At 39.5% G+C, this 24,103-nt stretch overlaps 2 protein-coding genes across 3 annotated transcripts in view; both read left to right on the forward strand.

The window, feature by feature from the left end:
• The window catches only part of LOC138634137 (protein phosphatase 1 regulatory subunit 29), a 68,402-nt gene extending 55,009 nt beyond the window's left edge, over positions 1 to 13,393 (forward strand). For both annotated transcript variants that reach the window (XM_069720796.1, XM_069720795.1), the window contains 2 exons: positions 5,634 to 6,304; positions 6,427 to 13,393. In XM_069720796.1, coding sequence (XP_069576897.1) covers positions 5,966 to 6,304; positions 6,427 to 8,949 — 2,862 coding nt within the window. In that variant the 5' untranslated portion in view covers positions 5,634 to 5,965 and the 3' untranslated portion in view covers positions 8,950 to 13,393. The remainder of the gene's footprint in view (positions 1 to 5,633; positions 6,305 to 6,426) is intronic.
• lgals2a (lectin, galactoside-binding, soluble, 2a) overlaps positions 1 to 24,103 on the forward strand; it is a 114,535-nt gene that overhangs the window by 24,507 nt on the left and 65,925 nt on the right. The gene's annotated exons all lie outside the window — the stretch shown is intronic.

Consider the following 24,103-nt stretch of genomic DNA (forward strand, 5'->3'; position numbering starts at 1 on the left):
TGTGGTTACATGTGCTGAATAGCAGCGGTCAGATAAATGGAAGGTTTGAGTGTGGTGCGCATAAAGTTGATTGACAGCCACAGAACATAGTATTCTTCTTCAGTCTTAAAAATCACAAAGCCTTGCACCTAAACATCCCATCACCCACTTTGAAATAACAGTAACCATAGTGACCTGAGTCTGCTCCAAATCCCTTTCATAAATAGAAATACAATTCATTCAAACTCGTGATCGGCCTGTGCACGCTCAAAGGGGTTGTTGTTGCAAAGCTTAATTGGAGAAGGAAAGAAACAATAGGTTTGGCTTTGGAAAACATGGAAACTTACTGAGAATGGACTTCTTTAGATAACTGTTTCCCCACTGAATTGTTCCCCTGGCCATTATATGCTCAATATTATTTGTTTTCTTCCTTTTTTGTTATGTTCCTTTGAAATCAGCTCTTGATTTGAATCATGGTGGGAGAAATCAAATCTATTCAGTTTCCAACAACATGATGAAACTAGGGAAAATATTTTTTGGCAGAGCATGGCCAATACAAAAAAAAACTTGTTTAGCAGAATGTCTTGTTTGTGTGCGTGTGTATCTGGCACTATTCTATTTATCTGCTTTATAGTATCTACTGTTTTGTGATCTCTTGAAATCAAATGGCACACTTGTATATTACAATATTACAATTTTTACTGAAACATCCCAGTCAGAAGGGACTCAAGTTACAAAAATAAGCTGCTGCCAGACGTTTCTTAGCATCTACCAAAATAATCATTGGAGAATTGGCACGGATCAACAAACGCTACAACTTCAACAGATATTTTGTTGTCATTTTGTTCATCGAGACTGTCGAACCTTATTTGATACCCTTAAGAGTAACTAGCAGGTCTCAGTGCAGATATTTCCACTATTTGGTTTCCCTCACTAAGCAACAGGTATTATGGGTATCTCCTTTTCTTAGTAATTTCAATATTCTATTTCTGTTTATGTTTTTGTATTTTGATATTTCAAAAATAAAATACCACCAGGTGCAAAACCTGCAACGCTGAGCCTGCCATTGCCTCTGGAAATGTAATTGTGCTGTGAACACTCACAAATAAAACATGAATTGACATTTAGCATATAGAAATATGTAATATCAGTCAACTTGTACAACATATTTTACAGTCCTTTTATCATTATGTTTCATAATTTAAAACATTAATTTAAAAAAGTGCAAAAGTCTGCCATCAGCAATCCTATTACCTCCAAAAACCCAACTACTTGTACATGATACTGTTCACTCTACACAGTACATTAGTGTTAGAAGCTTCTCTATGAATGAATATTATTATCAGTTGATCAGTAATCACAATGTTTTGGAATGTTATTGATTCCTATTTCTACTTTCACATCTCCTAAATTTTATTTCTACGCTCAGACAAAACTATAGCGCTCTCAGAATGCACCTAGAAGGCAGGAGGACCTTGTCTGATTGTGTAATGAGCTGCTGCCTGACTAAATCAAATGGTAATTACGCACAGATTGTGAGCACAAATTTAATGAAAAGTACAGGGAAAATTTGTCCCATTTGCCCCACATTTTCGAGTGGATAAATGTGAGTCACTTTGTTTTAACATGTTTGTTCAGTGAGTACATATAATTCACAGGTGATACAATCCAAAATGACAGCATCATATGCAGCCAGAAGCCAGACGGGTCTCAGCAAATGAATTTACATTTGGACTGACATTGGCCTGGGACCAGGAGTCATGATGGGAATACTGTAGAAGAGATATGGACCCCCTCCAAATCCAGCACCTGTCACAGTCAGTGCTCATTGGAGGCTGCTCGAATTCAGGGAAGGGAGTTTCATCATCGTGGCTAATGAAGCGGAAGAGGCATGCTGATTTGATGCAAATGCCAACAACATCCTATTCTCTGTGCATTAGGCTTAATTGGCACTGTCAATCATAAGTGTGATTCCATGGCAACAGTGGGGATCAATATAAGCTTGTACAGAGAGTAACCCAGATTTGTATCACCTGAAGTGATGGGGCTGATGAAGTGTGTGGTATGCTACCTGCATGTGTGTGTTTGTGTGCTTATGACAAAGATTTACAATCCTGCCCTGATGTTTTTCTTTAAAACCATTGCTCCAAAGATGAGCAGAAACAGATTTTGAATATATTTGGAAAAGGGGAGTTTACTAAATGTACTATACGTATAACAACAGTTTCTGAGTTCTGGATGCTGTAGTGGGCTTTTCGTGGTTTGATGAAGCACATGGTGCAATGGTTTGTCAGCTTCTGTACTTTGTGTCAAACACTCAGCAGCAGAGAAATCTTTGGCCATCAGGCTTGGGACCAAATAAAAAAAATTCACCCCCTACGTATTCAACTAAAGAATATGAAATTATAACTACTTTCCCAGAAAACCATCTTAAAGTAATAATCCAACCTTTTTAAAAAAATAAAAAAATAAAAATCATCACAACATGAAGTTAGATTTTTTTTTTTTTTTTCTACTTAATTCACCTTTTCTAGTTTTGGTTTTCAGAACACTTCAGAACTGAGTTGTCCTGCCGTGAAGTCGTTTGCCTTGAAGTAATGAGTTAAATGAATAGATGACGCTTTTAAAGAAAGTAGTTTATTAGCAGATTTCCAAGCATAAAGCAACTAAATAGATCACACATCATGCGTTATTTAGTCAAGATTTGTTGGTGTCAATATAGTAATTTTTCACTGACGAAGGTCCTTTATTGTTATTTTTTAAGTGAAACAATAAGTTAAAGTTATGGTTTCCGTACACCAGAGCACATGGATTTTGCTTCGTCTGCGACAGCTTTTGTTTACAAAACCCCAATAACAGTCAGTAACTCCAGCTGTATCTTTTTTTATGTTTGTAATTTATGGGATTAAGTTTTTAAAAAAGGAAGATTTGTGTTTCCAAATGTGTTGGAGGTGAAAGTTAAACACATGTATACAGAGATGTATAAAACATTCATTGTATAAAAAGCTCCAAAAATATGATTTAAAAAAAAAAAAAAAAAAAAATCTTACAATGTACAGCTGCAGTCTGGTGCAATGAAGGGGGTTTGATCGTATGTCCTACATTTACAAATGGATCACTGACATGAGTCATGCATTTTTCCTTTAGAGACAGGTGTTCTGCATACCCCATATTCCTAATTATGTAATGATATCCCTAAACACGCACACATGCAGACATCATAGGTTTCCTGCATCCCTTGTGAGCCCTCTAGGTTACATTATGTGGAGCAGTAAATGAGATCACGTCTCACGTGGCGGGGATAAAACTCAGACAAGAGAGCAAGACAATCAATTGCAGAGGAAGGTCTTGAAATGTGCTTGGTGATGGGCTGAATAGAGAATACATTTGTTCCACTAGAGAGCAGTGGAACAAATGAAGATAATAATATATGATGTATTCACAATGTACCTGCACGTGTGGAGATAAAGAAACCACAACTGTGCAAGCAAAGTTTAATTTGACTATATGCCAAACCAAACTGGTGGAACTCTATGGAAAATTACAGTAAAAGTTTAGTAAGTGATTCATTTTATGTGACTTGGGGTTGCAACATTGATTTGAAAGAAAATAGAAGTGATTAGTTAATAGTATTGGCCTTCTGCTAATCAGATCATTTATTGTTGAAATACTGAAGAATGCAGAAAATTGCAATCTTCTTGAAGTGATGTTTAGATTGATTTGATGCTGGTCATGTAAATATAACAATACGGTTAATTATATAAATGTTTGTCTGTAACATTTTTATGGACTAGTAAAAAGGCTTATGTCGCATATTTTCACGCAGCCAGTATAGAAGAAAATTATACTCATATTCAAGCCACACATTTTACTGTGAAACATTTAGTATGTCATATATAATGTAGTGTGTAATACATCAAATCTCAAATTTAGTTTTTGGTATCATGAGCAAAACATGGGTGGAGACGTGCCTGAATAATTTTACAGAAAAAGAGGAAACAAACCGCTTAAAATTTAAATCCATTACACTCATCTCTTGTGTCCAGTTGGATTTATCTAATAATTTTTGGCTGGTTTCATGTTGGCTAAAACATCAACATTAACATCAATTTGTTTTCAAATTAAATTGCAAGTGTCGTGAAACAGATTGCTGACCAGTTCTGAGGGAGTTGTGAGTCATTAAATCTAAATCAGTTCTGGCTGTCTACTTGTCAACAGACCATACACGCTTAAATGCAGCTTTGTCATTAAATCCATTTGCCAACCACAAGCCGACACACTCATCACCACATTTTACAACTACTTTGACCTGTTTCTTACAGGAAAAGGAGACAATTAACCTAACAGGTGCCTAAGGTCCTTAGATACAGGATAATTTACCATCTACACAATATTTAGGTATTACAGTTTTCTGCAGTAGTAAGTAGATTAAAAAAAGAAGATGGACCTAATTCTCTACTTGCACCTCTGGGGACTATGGACCAGAATAAACTGTAATGAGCTCAATACTTTTCTGGAATTAGAAAGAAGTCTGAATTCAGAGTGCAAGAAAAAGAAAGAGATTTGCCCTGTTCCTCAGAGAAACAGACCGATTTTCTTTGTTGTTTTCATGGAACAGTGATGGAAATCAAGAGAATGTAAAGAAAGAGTATATGTGGGATGATAGATGAGAGAACACTACTAAGATAAACAAACTGCTGTATAATATCCTTTACAAGATACATACATCAAGTGTCTTGTTTAGAATCTGTCTTGACAGCTTTGGTTTGTATGCCTGTAGCTGTGTCCATGTGCATACATGCATAATGTTATTCGGATATGTACATGTTTAATTGTGTACTCATGCACACACTTGTCTGAGAGCATGTGTCCATTTCAGCATGCATGTTTGTGCAATATTTGTGTACATGTAAGTATGTTTTTCCCAGCTGCTGAGCCGGCAAGAGGACAATGTCTGTCATGATGCAACAGGCAGCTAATCCCCTCCTTATGTAAACGCTTGACTGCTATTCAAATGACATGCAGATGGGTTAGAGAGCTTAGGTTTTGGCAGGATAGTGTCATAACAAGGAATTTCTAGGGAGACAATGTGCTGTCAGCATTTGGGTGATTAATGCTGCACTTCGTGTTTAAAATAGGCCCTCTCGAGGCTCAGGAGAGATGGGCAGGTGCACACACTGTAGGTATTAGCCAAAGCTTGATGACCTCATAGCTTTGCAAGGTGGATGACTACGGGGGCCGGTGGGGCTAAGTGCACATGCAGTGGGATAAAAGAAGACCTTTTGGGGCAAATGATAAGAAAGAACAAACAGCTGAAGACAGAAGTATAAAACAAGCCCAGATAAAAATTGAGATTGATTTTGTGATGCCTGGAGGTTGAGTAAATAGAATTATTCTGACAAAGTGCCATGTTACAGAAATGTATTGGCGTTTGAAATAATTTGCCCTTAAACATTCATTTAGATTCATGAGTCGATTGATTATTGTCATTCTTCAATACATATTGCAGGCAATTCAGGCAAAGCAGGCAATATATTATCAATATGACACTTAAATACATTTTCAATTCCTTTTAATAAAGATTAGTCTTTGCCATCATGTACAATAACATATTGCTTTTTTCTAATGTTTTTTTTGTTATTTTTTCCTTACAGATCGTGCAGATTTTTTCCAAAGGTAATTGAGTCAGTCACCACTGAAGCTTGTGGAAAGAGTATGAAGACAAGCTGTGTCACCTCACATTGCAGTCCAAGAAGATCTACTTTAACATGGGTTCTCTGCTAATCACCATGATGCTGAGACTGGCATTGTGAAGCCTTCACCCCTTTTTCAGCACCCAACCCAGACCCATCTCCTCTTTCGAAATCCTTCCTAGCATCTTTTGTTGCTTCCCCTTTCACCTGCAAATACATCCTTATTTCCTATCTGCCCCTACGTCCCTTCGATTTATAGCATCCCCTCTTTTTCATTTTTTTTCCTCGGCATCATGCAGGGTGCTTCTACAAGCTCCATTCTCCTTCTTATTCTTCCCTCCCTCCTATTCTTCTCCTATTTCCCCAATATGGCCAATGCAGACTGCTGGCTCATTGAGGGGGACAAAGGCTATGTGTGGCTAGCTATATGCAGTCAGAACCAGCCGCCGTATGAGACTATACCCCAGCACATAAACAACACGGTCCATGACTTGAGATTAAATGAGAACAAGCTCAAAGCCGTGCTCTTCAGTTCCATGTATCGCTTTACCAACTTGACTGACCTCAACCTTACCAAGAATGAAATCAGCTACATTGAGGATGGAGCCTTTGCAGGACAAGCCAATCTACAGGTACCTTACCATTTTGGCCACTCTATGAAAATCATTTGAAGATATTTTGAAAAGGTTTTTCCAGAAAACTAAGGGTTTAATTATTTAACATATACCTTAATGCTTTTTTGTGTTTTTCTCAGGTTCTTCAATTGGGCTACAACAAGGTGACGAATTTAACTGAGGGTATGATGCGAGGGCTTGGTCGCATGCAATGTCTCTTTTTGCAGCATAACCTTATTGAGGTTATTGCCAGCAATGCATTTTGGGAGTGTCCAAGCCTCAGCAGCATTGACCTGTCATCCAACAAGCTTGCCCGAATTGACCCGTCCACATTCACAGTTCTCAGTCGGCTAATGGTGTGTGAACTGGCAGCAAATCCATTCCACTGTGGCTGTGATCTTTATAGTTTCCTAACCTGGTTGGAGTTCTTTAACAATGTCTCACATACCTATGACCGCCTCCAGTGTGAGACACCCCGGGAAATGTTTGGCTTCCCCTTACTGAGTCCTATTGCTGCGGGACATGCAGGTCGGAATGCCAAAAACATTTTGTACCATCATTGCCGAGATGGTGTGATGATTCCAGGAATGACTTCTCTTCCACCAGATCTGGATGGTCCTTCTGGGATCGGACCAGAGATGTTTGGTGGTGTGGGGCCGTTCCACCAGCCCACAACCTCTTCCTCATCTACAGAAGACAGCTTCAGCCCCAGTATTAAGCTCCATCATGTCTCTTTGTCATCAGCCTCTCTCCTTGTGAAGATTCCAAGGCCCTACAGCAAAATGTATATCCTAACCCAATACAACCAAACATACGTGTCTGATGTCATGAATTTAAAGAACAAGAAGGAGATGATTACCCTCAACAAGCTCAAGCCACACAACAATTACACCTTCTGTGTAGCGTCCATCCGCAACTCCCAACGTTACAACCACACCTGCCTCCAGTTTTCCACTAGAGGTCAAAATCCAGATGATAGAATCCCAACACCTTCCACCACCACTCACTATATAATGACCATTGTGGGCTGCCTTTTTGGCATGCTCATTGTTTTAGGCTTCGTCTATTATTGTCTGCGTAAGAAACGGATGCATGATGAGAAGAAGAAGTCCATCTGTGTCAAGAAAACTATACTGGAAATGCGGTATGGGCCAGAGGTGGCAGCAGCAGTAGCAAACGATCCATCTGCAGTCCACAAGCTTCAGGAACAGTCCAGGGAACATCACCAGTACCAACATCATCATGGAGGAAAACTGCCCATGTCCACATCTTCCAGCTCGGGAATGCTCCACTCAGCCAACACCACTTCTTCAAGACTTTCTTCTATCCCACAAGTGGAAAAGATGGCCACTGCCTTTTCGGAGGCCATGGCTACAAGCAAAGGAAACTATATGGACATCAGAACTGGTGGGGCAGGGTTGGAGAGGATGGTAGATGGTGGCCTTGGAGGGATGAGGGGGGATGACCTTAGGGACGATGATGGAACTGATCTTGGCGATGACTCTGATGATGATGGACATGGCTCTGCATCAGAGATCTCCACCATTGCCATGGAGGTGGACAAGGTTAACCAGATAATTAACAACTGCATTGATGCACTGAAATTGGATGCAGCAGCAGTAGCTGCTTCAGGGGCCTCTACTAACCCTACAGCTTCCTCCAATCCCACATCCCCGCCACCCACCAGCACATCCTCCCTTACTCGTGGCCTAATCCCACTCTCCCAAGCGCTGACAGAGACATGCCAGGTCATTGCTCCAAACAAAATCCCTCCTCCACCTCCACTCCCCGCCTTAAATACCCCTCTCTCTGAGCGTCCAGGGATCAGTGGTGGTGGCTTTGTCATCACTCCTCCCTACAGGCCCCCTCCTCCCGCCACTGCTGTACGTCCCATTCAGCGGCAAATGAGTGCAGATGCAGCTGTGGTTATTGTAAATGCTGTTAAGAAACAGTGCAGCACCACGTCTTGTGGCTCAATGGGTCGAGACAGGGAACGTGGAGGAGCTCGGGTGTACAGCCTGGATGTTCCTGAGCCAAGGAGCCCTGATGGCTGTAATCAACAACAGCAGCAATACCAAGATCGGGCCAGTCCTGTGGGCTGTGGGGAGCCCTTTGAGAGGCTGCCTTTAGTAGGGAGTGGGAGCTGCGGTGGAGGGGGTGGTGGTGGTTGCGACAGTGGTGGTGTTGGTGCCCAACATCAGGACAGCCAGAAGCAACACCTTTACCACCACCAACAACAAATACAACAACAACAACAGCAGCAGCAGCAGCTGGAGGTGCAGCAGGACTACCACTGCTCGGAACACCGCCACTCCGTCCCAGCTCTCTACTATGAAGGTTCCCACCAGGGCTCCCCAGCCCAGAGAGTTTCCTTCCTAAAGCCCCTGACACGCTCCCGCAGGGACGCAACATCTTACTCACAGCTTTCGCCTGCTCGCCACCATTCCAGTTACTCTGGCTACTCTTCTAGCCCAGAGTACTCCTCAGAGAGCTCACTGCGCATCTGGGAGCGTTTTCGTCCCTACCGGAAAGGCCAGCGTGATGAGGCCTGTTATGTGACGGCTGGAAATGCCCTTCGAAAAAAGGTGCAGTTTGCTAAAGGCGAGGACCTACATGACATCCTTGATTATTGGAAGGGTGTGTCAGCACAGCAGAAGCTGTGACTGGGTACCAGAGTTCAGCATTTTGGGAAAAAGAGTTAGGATACTTCTTTTTCTGATAATCCTGTGGGCCAGAGGAACCATTTGAAGTTCATGGGGCAAAAAATGTAGGACAAAATTTTGCCTTTGGGTCTTTTTTTTTTTTTGGCATGCTAGGTGTATATAATATTGTGCTAAGAGCAAGGACTGTGAAACTGTGCCTGGGATCTGAGAATCATCACAGTTTTTTATTTTATACTTCATTGTAGCACCTTTTCTGGATCATTCTTATTTAGTGTTTGTGGGTTCCTTTTATAGAACAGGGAACAAATGCGCAGTGTAATTTATTACTATTCGAGTGATCACGTTTTGTGATCCTACGGACCATCTTTATCAGTGCCATGTTTTCATCTGTGGGTAATCACAGAGGGTAAATGCTGATACCCGTCAATTCAAACTTGTGTGATTTAAGATATTTCCTGTTTTGTACTGGTTGCGATGTCCACATGAATATGTTTAGACTTTGAAGAGAAGGTAGACTATGAAAGGGTGGGATCTGTGCTTTGTTACAAATGACAACATGTGGCAGAGCGAGTTCTTAAATACAGGCCCTCTCTCTCTTCCCCTCTCGAGGCTGAGGTGTTTGCATTTCAAAAATACCTTTTACACAAAAAGAGCTGACAAATTGTAAAGAAATAAACATTAACTATAGCAATGAGAAAAATAGTCAAGTGGGCTTGAAGGAAATCATCAGAGAGATATTTAAGTGGAACCATCGAGCCTATAACAGTGCAGTGACTGCGTCTGAGGTGTCAAACACAATCTTTCTTGCATGGTCCAGGAATATGGTGAGTAAAGATTGTTCTGCCACAAACGCACCTGAACGTCCTAAATAGCCTTGAACTAAATTCTGATTAGAGTTGTTGTCTTATTTTGAAGCAGCACAGATAACAAATCAACGTTCCCTTAGATGCTATTAGCCTGATGGTGCGTAAGAGGGTAAATTAATTATGGAAAGAATAAATAAAGTGATTGATAGGATCCAGTTACAAAAAGCTACGAGGGATGTGACCCATATGTGACAGAGATAAATAAATAAAAATAAATAAATAAAAATCGTGAGGGGCTATAAAAGAAAAACGCGATCAAGGGGTCAGCAGATGAGTCAAATAATGTTCTGCAGCCACAGTGAATGTAAGTAGATTACAAGCAGGTTATAGGAATGTTTATTTTCATCATTTAGTGTGAGCACCACAGTACATTCCAAATCCTTTCTCTGACATTAGAACAAACAAGGCACAGAGGGAAAGGACACTTCTAATTACTGCCAATGTGTCTGTTCTGTTCTGGAAATTAATCCTATTGTTGTCTATAATTGATAACTTAATTAACCAACTTGTGACAGGCATGTCCGCGTGCTTTTTATGCCTGATGATTGTGTGTGTGGCTGTGTAGTACACAGTGGTCATTGTAAGCAGGTGTTGGCATGCCTTGTCAGATTATATTGTATATGCCCAAACTGACTTAAATTAATATTTGTCAATATTTTTGCCCAGTGGCTGGTTGTCTGAGTCTTAACAATACTAGATTATTTATGGCATGTACAAATGTACAGATGTCAAAAATGTTCGTTGTATTTTCCTAACATACATCACTTGACTATGATGCTCTAACATCTGTCTTGCTAATACAGCCATCACCAAATCGCTGTTCATGCACAATATAATCTATCCTTCTATTGCCTATTCTATTGAAATTATCTATTTGTGATTTTCCTAGATGACAGTGCCATTATCTGGCAGTCTGACAAATGGCATCCGGCTTACCGAGAGTGCTGTATTTTCACATCATCAGCTAACATACACAATCAGAGACATCCTACCCTAACAAATGTGAAATTTGAATATGTCATCCTTGCTCCTGATTTTGGTCTATTGCCATGGTTTTGATGGCATTCATATCTCTCTTCTGATCCTCACCTTCATACTGTGAATAACATTTATTTGATCCACCTCCCACCACATTTCCTTCTCCCATTAGTCTAATGGGATACCCAGTAGGTACAGCACGAGCAGGTTACTGAACACATGCTTTTCTTTATTGAATGAGGAGAGCTAGAAATGATCTTTCTTGCAGGCAAGACTTGGGTTCGCATAGCACATATCACCACTGCTTTTCTCTTTCTTTTTTTTTTTTTTTTAAGGCAGTTTAACACGCAATTGATTCCTCTGAATAAATGCAGGTTGAATGATATGCAAAAGTATGTTTATGTGTATCCTCACTGACTTCTGTATATCTTACTTCCTGTTTGTGTTCATGAAACATCTTTCTCTTTCTGTTTTTCCCTGTTTATTAAGATGTGTGGATACAGTCAGGGTCAGAGGTCATATCCCATGGATTCAGCTGCGAGTGTTGGGTCCACATGAGAACAAAAGTCTCACTGTTGTCTTAGTAACAGCCTACTTGGTATGTGTCACCTTATTTGATTTCTTTTTATGACAAAGCACCAACTGATGTACATACAGTACAGTCTTGGAAAGTTTTAGTCTCCTGCTGATCTACTATTATCTGAAATAACAAAGTTTCCAAAGCAACATGTTACTGTGAACAACAGACTTTCACCAAATCAAAGGATTAACTTTACTTTGTACTTTGCTTGTATGTTCTAAGAGTATTTTTTTCCCACAGAAGGAACTTGGTGTGTTTAATTCCCTTGATTGTCAACTGCCATGACAGGTTTACAGAAATGGTCACTGAGGATAAGCAAATGTTTAGGAATATCAGCATGGTCATCATTTCAGCTGCCATTTATGTTCATCTACCTGACACAATATAATGTGACAGAAACTACTGTTTATTACTGTTTTCATGGATGACTTTTAATTTCATGCATTTTCTATTTGAATTAACATATTTACACATCAATGTATTTTTCAGGAAATAGATTTTCAGGATAGATATTTAAGTGCTCTTCTGCTCAAATGTTATTCAACACCTGTTTGAATAGGCCAACCCAGCTAAGAACATTTTTGACATTGGGGGAAGAAGTGCCAATTTTTTAAAATGATTTATAAGAGCATTTTCACTGTTGCTCAAATGAGTGCCATTGCTGTGGTTCAAAGACATATTGTGTTTCTCATCACTAACTACGTTAAAGCCACTGACAAATTAACAAGTGGAGCCACGCAAAATAGAAATGAAAAATAGCTTATACATTTGACAAGTGAGTCTTACAAGCAATTTTCAAATGAAATATGATTAAAACAACACAACAAAAACAGTTATAAATATAAACAAATTAATCCTTTAAAAAAAAAAACACTCAGCACATTGCACTCCCAAATAAACATCTGCTTTTTATGTATTATTTGCAAAGCACCAATTGCTGTTTTAAACCAAACAATTGCATTAATTTGTCTTGGCACTTAAGGGCGAATTAATAAACTGTTACTTCGCTGTTGGGTTTATGCTGGGCATAAGTCAGCTCAAAAAAAAAATCTATCAGCTGAATTAATTAAGAATTTAAGCAAGACCAGAAATATTTCTAAAAATATTAGCATGGCATTGTATCTGTTTTTTTGTCCCACAAAGACAGCATCCGCCAACAACAACAAAAATCTCTCTTCCTTCTTAGCCTGTATTCTCAGTGAACCCCTGGATAGTGTCTCTCTTGAAGATGGATGGTCCTTTTTGTGGCACCATCCTTTTTGTTTGTCTCAAAACCACAGGAAAGCCAGACGTGAGAAAGAAAACTAATGATCTATTCATGTTTAATCCTTTAGTAAGAGGCTGGCTTGGGTTACATCCCCTATGTCTCGATACTGCCACAAAATCAGAGATGTTTTCAGTTTTTAACATATTACTATAATCCTTTGATACTCAAAGTCTGGCACCAAATTAAACTAAATTCAGATTTCTTTAATCAGGGCCCAAAATGTGGAGTGGGTTCATGTCTAATCAGTTCCTAAATGACCAAAAAGTAGTTAAATGCTTCCATTAGACAACAGTAAAATAAAGTTGCAATCTTCTGATTTTTGAAGCACTCCCAAAGTGAAACATTACCTTAATGAGTGAGGATGTGTCCACATACATTTAAGTGGGAATCAAAAGGTTTCGAGACTGCTTGTGTTGATCAAGCTACGAAACTAGGAATAATTACCCACACGCAAAAGGAGGAGTGTTAGGACTTCTTGATTGCCCCTTGTACAAGTATCCCTTGAATAGTATTAGCAACAACAGCCATTGACTGATGACACAGGACTAGTTCAATCATTCAGTAATACAAAAAATATTGTCATAACCATGAATACAGACATTAATAACCCATGTTGATGCAACAGAAACAGCAAACTGAAAACTATTTTTTTTACATTATGTGGCATATGTGAGGGAGTGTTGAAATTTTTTTTCTACTTCCCTTTTCCATCATGATTACAGAATGATAGCTTTATCTACAGAAGGAGCTAAACCCATCATTGGTCAATACGGTTTCTTTAAGGAACCGGTGGCCCCCATGAGCAAAATGTCTGCTGGAAAAGCGAAACACACGGCCCTTGGTCATTGAGTACTGAAGCCAGGTAAATTGTTCATACCCTTGGCTGATTAGGATATCAGGGTTGTCAATATTTGTTGGACTTTGAGGTTGTTTGTATCTTGACATACAAGAAAATTCTCCATTTCAAGCCATGTTCCACTTGAGCACGCCAGCAAGCTACATTAGCCCAATCCACCGCCACATGACGAGACCCTTGACCCCTGACATGTTCTTGCAAGACTTACCACTCTGACTTTCTTTTGTACTTGCTAAAGGCTAAAGTAATTTGTTTAACAAATTTTTTAAAAAAAAAATCATTGAAATATATGTGTTTCTTTATAGTCAATATATATTTTAAGTTTTTATAACAAAAGCCTAGCGGTGACTTTGCAGCTGCTGGGTGAAATCTTAGTGTTGCTATAGCAACTCGAAGCTTCCGCCTGGCACCAAAGCTGCCCTTTCCCACTCCTTTCCCCTTCCCAAAACACACACACACACACACACACACACACACACACACACACACACACACACACACACACACACACACACACACACACACACACACACACACACACACTCAGAGTAGATGGCAAAAACAGAGGATAAAATATGAGTCAGAATGAGTCACAGACTGACTAAACTAAAATGACTCTCCTCCTGAAAGGCAGGTAATGGGCAAGGTCTTCAGAGAGGAGGGCAATGAGAAACATGTTGGCTGAATGCAGGCAGACATCTGGGAAAAAAAAATTGCTTTGCTGCACAAAAATTTACCATGCATAAATCAGTGCAAACACACGCACACACAGGCGCGCGCATAACAGAAGCATATTGTGAAAACCCTTCGTCCAAAACATTCAGAATTTCTCACAACTAACAGTAGTTCTCTTCTAAAGCCTTAAGGATGGCAGTTTCATTTCCACTTAATTTTACGACAGTTGACAGGCAGGTATTAGCAGTGACAGTGGGTTGCAAATCCTTTCGTTTGGTATCTTCAGACCTTTTGTCTAATAGTCTGTTAAGTCCATTAGCACTGTGTGGGAGATTAGCCTGGATAATGTGCCACATTTGATAAAGGGAAAACTATCCTGTGTGTCTCCTCATGATAGAAAAAACAATAATAAGTGCATGCCATTTTCTGTGTTACTCTAATGTGAAATTGTATTTATCTGGATAATGAAGAAGGAAATCAAAGACAAATTAAACATGTCTTGTATGACTGATTTCTTGGTCACTCTTCACACAGCTCTGATGGGCTGAGCACTGCCAGTGCTTCCTTTCCCACTGCCAAGCATTAAAAAGAAAAACATTGAACTGTAAAAACCTATGTGTTTCTGTTGCAAGCATTCACTGATAACCAAAAGTATTTCTCAGAATGTATTAGACTTCACATGTTATCCTTAAATAATACATTTTCTGAGCAGAAGAGCATTTGAATTCCTGCAAGTAAGCCACATTGGGCAATGGTTTGCCACCTGAGTGGACCCAGTTTCCAAAGAGGGACAAAGGACTCAAAGAATCTGTGAAATATCTGTGAATTTTGTATACTAGATAAAAGAAAAAAAAATACTAAGGTTAAAAATGCTTCTATGGATGTTTTATACTCAGCCTGATCTCTTGATATGTCTGTGTGTTTCTCTATTTTTAGTTGATTGTTTGTCTTTGTTTAGTTTGATTTGGGTTCTTTTGAGGGTGTGGGAGGGTCCATTACTGGGAATCGAGGGGACTGACTTTTAGCACTTGCGATGATATATGTTATAAAGGTTTAAGAACAGAGAAAGCTTAACATAGTATACTACATAAAAAGAAAAGTTGTTATATTTGCATGATTCCCTGTATTTTTTTGAGAGACAAAAATATATTGTTGTGTACAAATGGGTGGACGTACATTGAAAACAAAAACTGTAGGGGCTGAAATACAGTATTGTAAAGTAACTTTGATTTGAATATCTAGGTTTTAGCCGATTGTTTTTTTTTTTATTCTGGGTGATGTTTTATATTTGCATTCTTGCCTACCGGTTTTCATTTGGTTGATTGTATTATATTCTGTCACCACAGTTCTGCTACTCTTTTAGCTGGGGGAGAGTGCAATGCACAGAGGGAGTAAACACATTTGAAGCTGATTGTTGTTTACATCCATCTGCAGTCTATACTTCATTACAAAGATTATTCTCCAGTTGAAAACTATCTTCTTTGGTTTGAGACTGGGCCATGCTGCAGTTTGTGGCTCCAGTTTTTTCTTAACACAGCCATTTCCTTAATGGAAAAAAATGCAGTGTTATTTTTTTTAACCTATTAAAGACATATCACAATATAAATTTAAATAAGGGTGTGTCGAAGTCAAGCGAGCACACACACAGTGAATAGTCTGATGGTCCCAACCTAATCTCAATCCATCAATTAGAAGTCACTGGCAAATTAATGCAGCATCAGCAGCTTCTCGGTCAGCCTCAGCCCACTTGCTGTTAGCTAAATGAGTGATTTTCATTCCTCCTCCTCTAGGTTCAGACCCTGTTGGCTTTCTATCCAACCATTAATTGAATTCACCTTATATTCAGCCAGTTCTAAATCAGCCCTTTTGTATCTGCCTTTCATTATGCACTAGTTTATTATACACTCTGTCTTCTGCTGAATAGCTTTTTGTGTGTGCAGAAACGTTTCTCAACTTGAATCAGAGAAATTGAATATGACCACACAATAATGCTTAAAAACAGATGAAATTCTGTTTGAGTGGAAACATTTGAATTAAAATAAGTATTGGTTCAAATTGTCAGAGTAAAGCCTTGGAAGGAGAAGAAACAGAGACAGACTACATTCATTTGGTGCCCAGCATTCAATGTGTGACTAACACCTAGAGCAACTCTACTGATGCATTCGTTATTGCATATTTGGTTCATGCAATGACAGCAAGCCATAAGTCATAGCTATGTTTACTTTCTCCAGTGATAATACTAAGTCTCTCCAAGTGAAATATTTATTGCCCATTTTCTGGCCCAGCCTTTGCCAAAACCCTAAGAGGCCTCACCATGTCAATTACAAAGAGAAAATTAAATGCATTAACCTCTGGGCTAAGTCTGGTCCTCGGCTTGTCAACATGGCCATACTATATTATGCAACCAGTTTGCAGAGTTATGTTTTAATTGGGTAAAAATGCATTGTAATGAGGAATTTGTTTGTTATTGGCACTGGAGGCTAGTCTGTAACTAAGAGCTTTCATTTCTCTGACCCTCGATCCAGAGCTTTGAAACTTGCTGAAAGGTCCCATTGTGGTGAGACCAAATGCCCTACAGTGTCAGAAGCCCACCATTCTGATCAATGTTAATGTTTTCTGCACTCACAGACAGCAGAGGCAGGGCATACATTGCTATTCCGAACACACAATCTAGAGCTCTGGTACTCCCAAAGCCAGAATGATTGGCCCTGTCAGTGCCAGAGATTGAAAACTCAGCGGCCTCCAAAAATGGCTGTCGGTCCACAGAAAGATGACAGAAATGGAGGCCATCCTCAACTCTGAGGAAATTAAATAGCTGTGGATTGATCTCTTCAAAAGCTAATAGTGTCTTGGCCCTGCAGCAACAAAAGAATTAAATGTGTATGTGTGCTTGTAAGTAAACATGATGCTGAAACATGTGCTATTAAATAGACATGATGCTGGACTCTGAATCCATGTCAAACTATTATTGAGTTAGGATTAAAGAAGTCAAAACCTGCACAGTCTCAGTAACCAGTGATTTGACTTCTGCTGAGTACATTCCTTAGATCCTAAAGATACAACTTTCCACATGTTAATGTACACCGTGACATAAAAGCTACAAGACATCTCTGAGAAATATAGTGCAGATGTATTATATACAGTGTTTAAATGATTACGATTCTGTCCCTTTTGATATGGCGATTTTATTAACATAATATTGTCCCTTACAAAAGCATTTTCTGTTATTCATGTTTCTGACACTCATTACAAATTAGAGGCATTTAGCTGTTTTACAGGTTATTTGAAAAGAGGTATAAACAGTATAAATACCCCCTTAAAAAAAATTGCAGTATCTGTGATCACAACCATGTAACATACAGGATAGTTACTGCAGTGCTAAGGCACAACTACCATCTACAGCACATCCCACATCAGCAAAGTAAGTTTACCATTATCTTATGATTTTAGTTCCAATTAAGACATGTATGCAATGGTTCTGTTAAATTAGGACTCTTGCCTTGTTGACAGTATCAGTATCGGTCTTTAAAAGCAAGAGCAGGACAGGGGCCATCGTTGTTTCAAATTAAAAGTCCCATGGTTGTACTCTATTAAAATCTAGTGCGACTCCCCCCTCTGGTTTCATCGCTACACTTTAGAGACCAAAAGGGAAAAACAAATCAAAGGTTTAGATTGATGGGAACTAATCTTGGCTGTCTGCTTTCTTTAATCATTTGTTGCTGATACTGACATGTTTTTTCCCTTGCAATTTCTGTACAAAAGATCTATTTCTATATTTGCAATAAATTTGTAATTAAAAATGAAAAACGTGCAAAGTCTCGATAATTCACTGGGATAGATTATGCTAATACGTAGACCTACAAAACCATTCAAAATACAGTGCATCCGGAAAGTATTCACAGCACTTCACGTTTTCCACATTTTGTTATATTACAGCCTTATTCCAAAATGGATTAAATTCATTTTCCCCCTCAAAATTCTACACACAATACCCCATAATGACAACGTGAAATATTTTTTTTGAAATTTTTGCAAATCTATTAAAAAATAAAAAACAAAAAAAATCACATGTACATAAGTATTCACAGCCTTTGCCATTACACTCAAAATTGAGCTCAGGTGCATCCTGTTTCCACTGATCATCCTTGAGATGTTTCTACAACTTGATTGGAGTCCACCCGTGGTAAATTCAGTTGATTGGACATGATTTGGAATGACACACACCGTCTATATAAGGTCCCACAGTTGACAGTGCATGTCAGAGCACAAACCAAGCCATGAAGTCCAAAGAATTGTCTGTAGACCTCCGAGACAGGATTGTATCGAGGCACAAATCTGGGGAAGGGTACAGAAAAATGTCTGCAGCATTGAAGGTCCCAATGAGCACAGTGGCCTCCATTATCCGTAAATGGAAGAAGTTTGGAACCACCAGGACTCTTCCTGGAGTTGGCCGCCCGGCCAAACTGAGCGATCGGGGGAGAAGGGCCTTAGTCAGGGAGGTGACCAAGAACCCGATGGTCACTCTGACAGAGCTCCAACGTTGCCCTGTGACGATAGAAGAACCTTCCAGAAGGACAACCATCTCTGCAGCACTCCACCAAGCAGGCCTGTATGGTAGAGTGGCCAGACGGAAGCCACTCCTCTGTAAAAGGCACATGACAGCCCACCTGGAGTTCACCAAAAGGCACCTGGAGGACTGTCAGACCATGAGAAACTAAATTCTCTGGTCTGATGAAACAAAGATTGAACTCTTTGGAGTGAATGCCAAGCGTCATGTTTGGAGGAAACCAGGCACCGCTCATCACCTGGCCAATACCATCTCTACGGTGAAGCATGGTGGTGGCAGCATCATGCTGTGGGAATGTTTTTCAGCGGCAGGAACTGGGAGACTAGTCAGGATGGAGGGAAAGATGAATGCAGCAATGTACAGAGACATCCTTGATGAAAACCTTCTCCAGAGCGCTCTGGACCTCAGACTGGGGCGAAGGTTCATCTTCCAACAGGACAACGACCCGAAGCACACAGCCAAGATAACAAAGGAATGGCTTCGGGACAACTCTGTGAATGTCCTTGAGAGGCCCAAGCAGAGCCCAGACTTGAACCCGATTGAACATCTCTGGAGAGATCTGAAAATGGCTGTTCACCGACGCTCCCCATCCAACCTGATGGAGCTTGAGAGGTCCTGCAAAGAAGAATGGGAGAAACTGCCCAAGAATAGGTGTGCCAAGCTTATAGCATCATACTCAAAAAGACTTGAGGGTGTAATTCCTGCCAAAGTTGCTTCAACAAAGTATTGAGCAAAGGCTGTGAATACTTATGTACGTGTTATATTTTCGTTTTTTATTTTTAATAGATTTGCAAAAATTTCAAAAAAATGTATTTCACATTGTCATTATGGGGTATTGTGTGTAGAATTTTGAGGGAAAAAATGAATTTAATCCATTTTGGAATAAGGCTGTAACATAACAAAATGTGTAAAAAGTGACGCACTGTGAATACTTTCCGGATGCACTGTATATGTATCTGCCATCATGTGGTGTGTATGCATACTGTATATGTGCTAGTGATTCTATAAGTCACACAATCCATTTGTTCATAAAAAGCACATCCAGTGTCTATTATAAGACATTTCCCTGACCAAGAAACACCACTGTCCACTTAGTGCTGAGCAATGTCTCGGTTTATTCAGTATACCACTTTTTAATTGCTGTGCCATATGAACTTCTCACATGCTGCTATACCAGTGTATACTTACAATAGGCAGTACATTATATGTACTCAGAACTGAAGTTACATTCAGGTAACTAACATTTTTACACATTGAGCACTAGAGAAAGACACACAAACTGTCCTGACAAGGGACCCCAATATAATGCGACTACTGTCATCTCATTATACAAGGACACAGTCCCACGACAGATAGTTGAAAAAGACAGCATTCAGACCAATGATTTAAACATTACATTAGGTATGTCTTGTGTAGTAGTCTCTTTGCTCCAATTTACAGTAGTACACCTTAAGACAGGAGTTGTTACACCTTTATGCCACAAGAGGGAGTTTACCCTTAAATGAACACTTCTTTCAGGTGTACACAAGGCAAGGCGCATATGGTGGTGCTAAGAGGAAGGCAGGACAGAAACATCTAACAATGCCTTGCAATGCCTGTGTATTTTTGAATAATAGCAATTCAAGTAAGAAAATAATAAGTCACACCAAGCCATAATTCAAGTTTGCAATTTGTACATTATGACATTAAAATATTAATGTACTACTGACAGACAAATAAGTCTCTATAAACCTATATGAAAGCCCAGCCATGCAAAAAAAGAAAAAAAAATCTTGACAAATGCTGTGATACAATGTTTTTGGTCGTACTGCTCAGCACTTTTCTGCATTAAAATCTCCGTGTTTTGAGGACTAACGGGCACAGATGAGCACTCAATGAGTGGAAACATCGAAACTTGATGACTCATGAAAACAACAGGAACATCCACCTCAGTCACAGTTCCACTGAGAGTACGATGTTTAAGTTTAATGTGAGCGAACGCTTTGGCAGACATACATATTTAATGAGAGAAACAAGCAGAGAGTTTTCTGAACCTGAAGGCAAAGAGAACCGGAGACCTGGAGTTTGTAGCATTCAAAGTGCTGGTTGGACACCTTTGGGGCATGGAGGATTTGTTGGTATTTATTTTCTGTATTCCTGTATCATGCAATGTGGTTGCAAAATTTGAAGGCAGAAAAACTAAAAATAGTAAAGTTTAAGGAGTTTAAGGATTGTAAATACAATTGAAGAGAGCAGCATATCATAGCATAATGTAAATATTACCTGAGCAGAGAAAATCCAACTACAATAAACAGCAATAAAAGGCGTGCTGTATTGAATGATTCTAGATGCAGAAATCCTTCACACAAGCTCACTCTGTTTCCTGGTACCAGCATAAATTTGTTTAAGGCAATGGAGTCTAACTAGAGAATGTGTCTTCATTGATCAGTTAAGGTCAGATTTGACCTCCCCCACCATCTGTTTACCAAAAGCACTTGTGGGGATTGGTGCATCATTCTGTGCTGAATTGTCTATCCAGGATGTTACAGATTGTGGCATCATCTTCACCAAACCCCACAAGAGAGGATAGAGAACAGGATGGAAAAGTAAGCCGTGGTAGTCCAGTCTTCATAATCTTTGCTGTTCTTGACACAATTAATAAATTGTTCAAAAGGGAAGCTGGTGTTAAAATAACAGCGGTGTGTTGTCATAACTCTAGTTCTATGATTAGAGATAGAACCTCTCAAAAACATGACTGCAGTTAATGAGAGGGGCATTCAGATGGGTAGAGTCACTCTGATTCAGATACTGACCAACTGAGACAAACCCACTCTATCTTTTTTATTCTGCTTCAGTCGACTGTGTTCTCTGGTCCGAAATACTGTTTTCAGTGAGAAATATTGTGTGGTTAACAAGCAATATAATAAAGCTGGAGAACTTTGATTTGGTTTAGAAAATGTACCTCAGCAGTTTGCTTTAAAAGGTCTTAACTTTTTTTTTATCTGAATCATGCTGTTATTATAGCAGTACAGTGATGTGTCAGCATAGCAGTCATATGGATGCAGGGAATCCAAGTCTACTAACGCATATCTGTCTATGAGAACAGACGGTCTGTCTGAAGCTATAATAATCACAACTCAGAATTTTCAACAGGTTTTCCAGCTCTTTGGTTTGTTACAAATGCAACATATATATCAATGATACTTGCTTCGAATAAAAATGTGTGGTTTCATACCAAAATATGTTATCCTTGGGGAGATAGTAACAGTAATATTTCAATAATATTCAATACTTTCTTACCCTGTTTATATCTTTACATTTTAATTACTGTGTCTCATAGTTTTGTGCAACTGCAGATAAAAGCAGCTGGGAAACTGAATACTACTTAAATAAGAAACATGTAAAGTGATATAGTCTTTATCTAATAGATGACTAAACTTCTTAAAGGAAAGATGACTTAATATACAGTGTGTATAAAAACATTTGGGACTGTGAAATATTGTAATATAACTTCTAACCTGTGAAATGTTATTCCATATTGCTTGATAGTGGCATTTCTTTAATTAGAATATATAAAACCACCACAAAAGTCTGGCATGTTGCTACTATTTGAAGTGGCCAGGAGCCCACTGCAATATGGTGGTAGTGGAGATGCATCTCACAAGCCAGATGAGGTGTCAGATGAGGCTGCACCTGACATCAGCATGCTAAAAACCTATCTATGTCCATGTCTTGTGTCTTGGCAGTGCATAAAGGACTAGCATTACACTATATAGGGGTGGTCGTAATGCCTCAGATCATCAGTGTTTAGCGTGATTTGTCCAACACAATAATTCTCACTGCACTAAGTGCAAAATGGCCTTTAGACTATCTCGCAGCTGACGGCTGCAAAATGTGCCCAGCCATTCTGGCTATATGTCCATTTCTATTTTAGACTGCATGACATCATTCATCTTTTTTTCCCTTCTGTATCTTGCTCCTGCCTTATTTCTCTCCAACTCATTTCTCCCATTATTTTATTTTCTGACCATCTCTTATCAAAGAAAAGAAATTCCCTTGCTGTGCCTGCCAACCTTTCTCTCTCACAATGTGTCTTTCCTTCCATTTTACATCATTCATTCACTGCCCTCCTTCTCTCTAACCATGTTCCTCCCCCAACATTTCATCCTCTCTTCATTGTTGCCTCAAACTCCCTGCTGAGAATTGTGTAAGCCAAACTTGGCAGCTGTAGAAATATCCCATAATTCTAAATATCCATAACTCAGAACCATCCACTGGTCTACCAGGTCTTTATCGCCTCAGGATTAAACTATCCATTCTGTATTTTATACGGACATTTAATCCGGCCTGCTATCTGTGTGTGCCCTTTCATGCCCGTATCTCTCATTGTGTTACTACATTGTGCGTGTGTGTATTTGTTGAACATACATTGTGCCTGTATAAAAGAGACAGACACAAAGAAAATGATGATGCAAAAGAGCAGATGATCGAAGTATGCAAAATTAAGAGAGGTCACCTCTAAAATGTTGTGGGAACACGGCAGCTTCTATTGAGAATGCGAGATTTATTGTAATCTCCCTTTGACCTCACATCTTTTTCTCTCCCACACACACACACACACACACACACACACACACACACACACACACACACACACACACACACACACACACACACACACACACACACACACACACACACACACAGGAAACTGTCCGGAAGATTTGGAGCTTTAGGAGCACTGAATGTTATGAATAAAGTACTCAAAATTAAGAAGATGGACAGAAATGTGTGTGTGCATCTATTGTCGTAGCATTCAGGGGCAATTGTAGAGTCTGACCTTAAGGAGGTTTAAGCCCAGCTGAGAATGTGACATGCATACGGTGCATTAAAAAGTATCCCCCTTCTAAATCACTTATTCAGAAAAGGGCAGGGAGGGTTCAGACTGCGGAGGACTGTTTTGCTCATACTACAGGTGCTTTTCCAGTTCTGAGATGTTCAAAGCTGTAGAAAGTCAGATTTCACTGCTTGAATCCAGAGGTAGAGCAACCTAGAGGTGTTATTCAGGTCGCATTCGTGAATCCTTGTGAGAATCAGGAAGACAGAACATTGGAAGATGACAGCTCAAATGGTTGACCCCACCAAGAGCCAAAACCTGCTCTCTCAGCTCAAAACCCCCTCCGCTAAAACCATCGAGCTGGCTTTGAAATGTTCACGCATTGCACATGTAAACAAGGCATGAGGTATATGCACATAAAATAAGAAAAAAACAAAAGAAAGAAAGCCGGATGAAAAAAAACAAACATCTTAAAACGTCTTATCAATAATTCAGTGTCTCCATTTTTGCTGGGAACCTTTCCGTATTTTGAGTCTTAAATGGTTTCTT

This window comes from Brachyistius frenatus, unplaced genomic scaffold (genome assembly GCF_029030835.1).
Source record: "Brachyistius frenatus isolate BFR_SWC_R1_liver_20210118 unplaced genomic scaffold, ASM2903083v1 Contig_251, whole genome shotgun sequence".
In the NCBI taxonomy this organism is placed as follows: domain Eukaryota; kingdom Metazoa; phylum Chordata; class Actinopteri; family Embiotocidae; genus Brachyistius; species Brachyistius frenatus.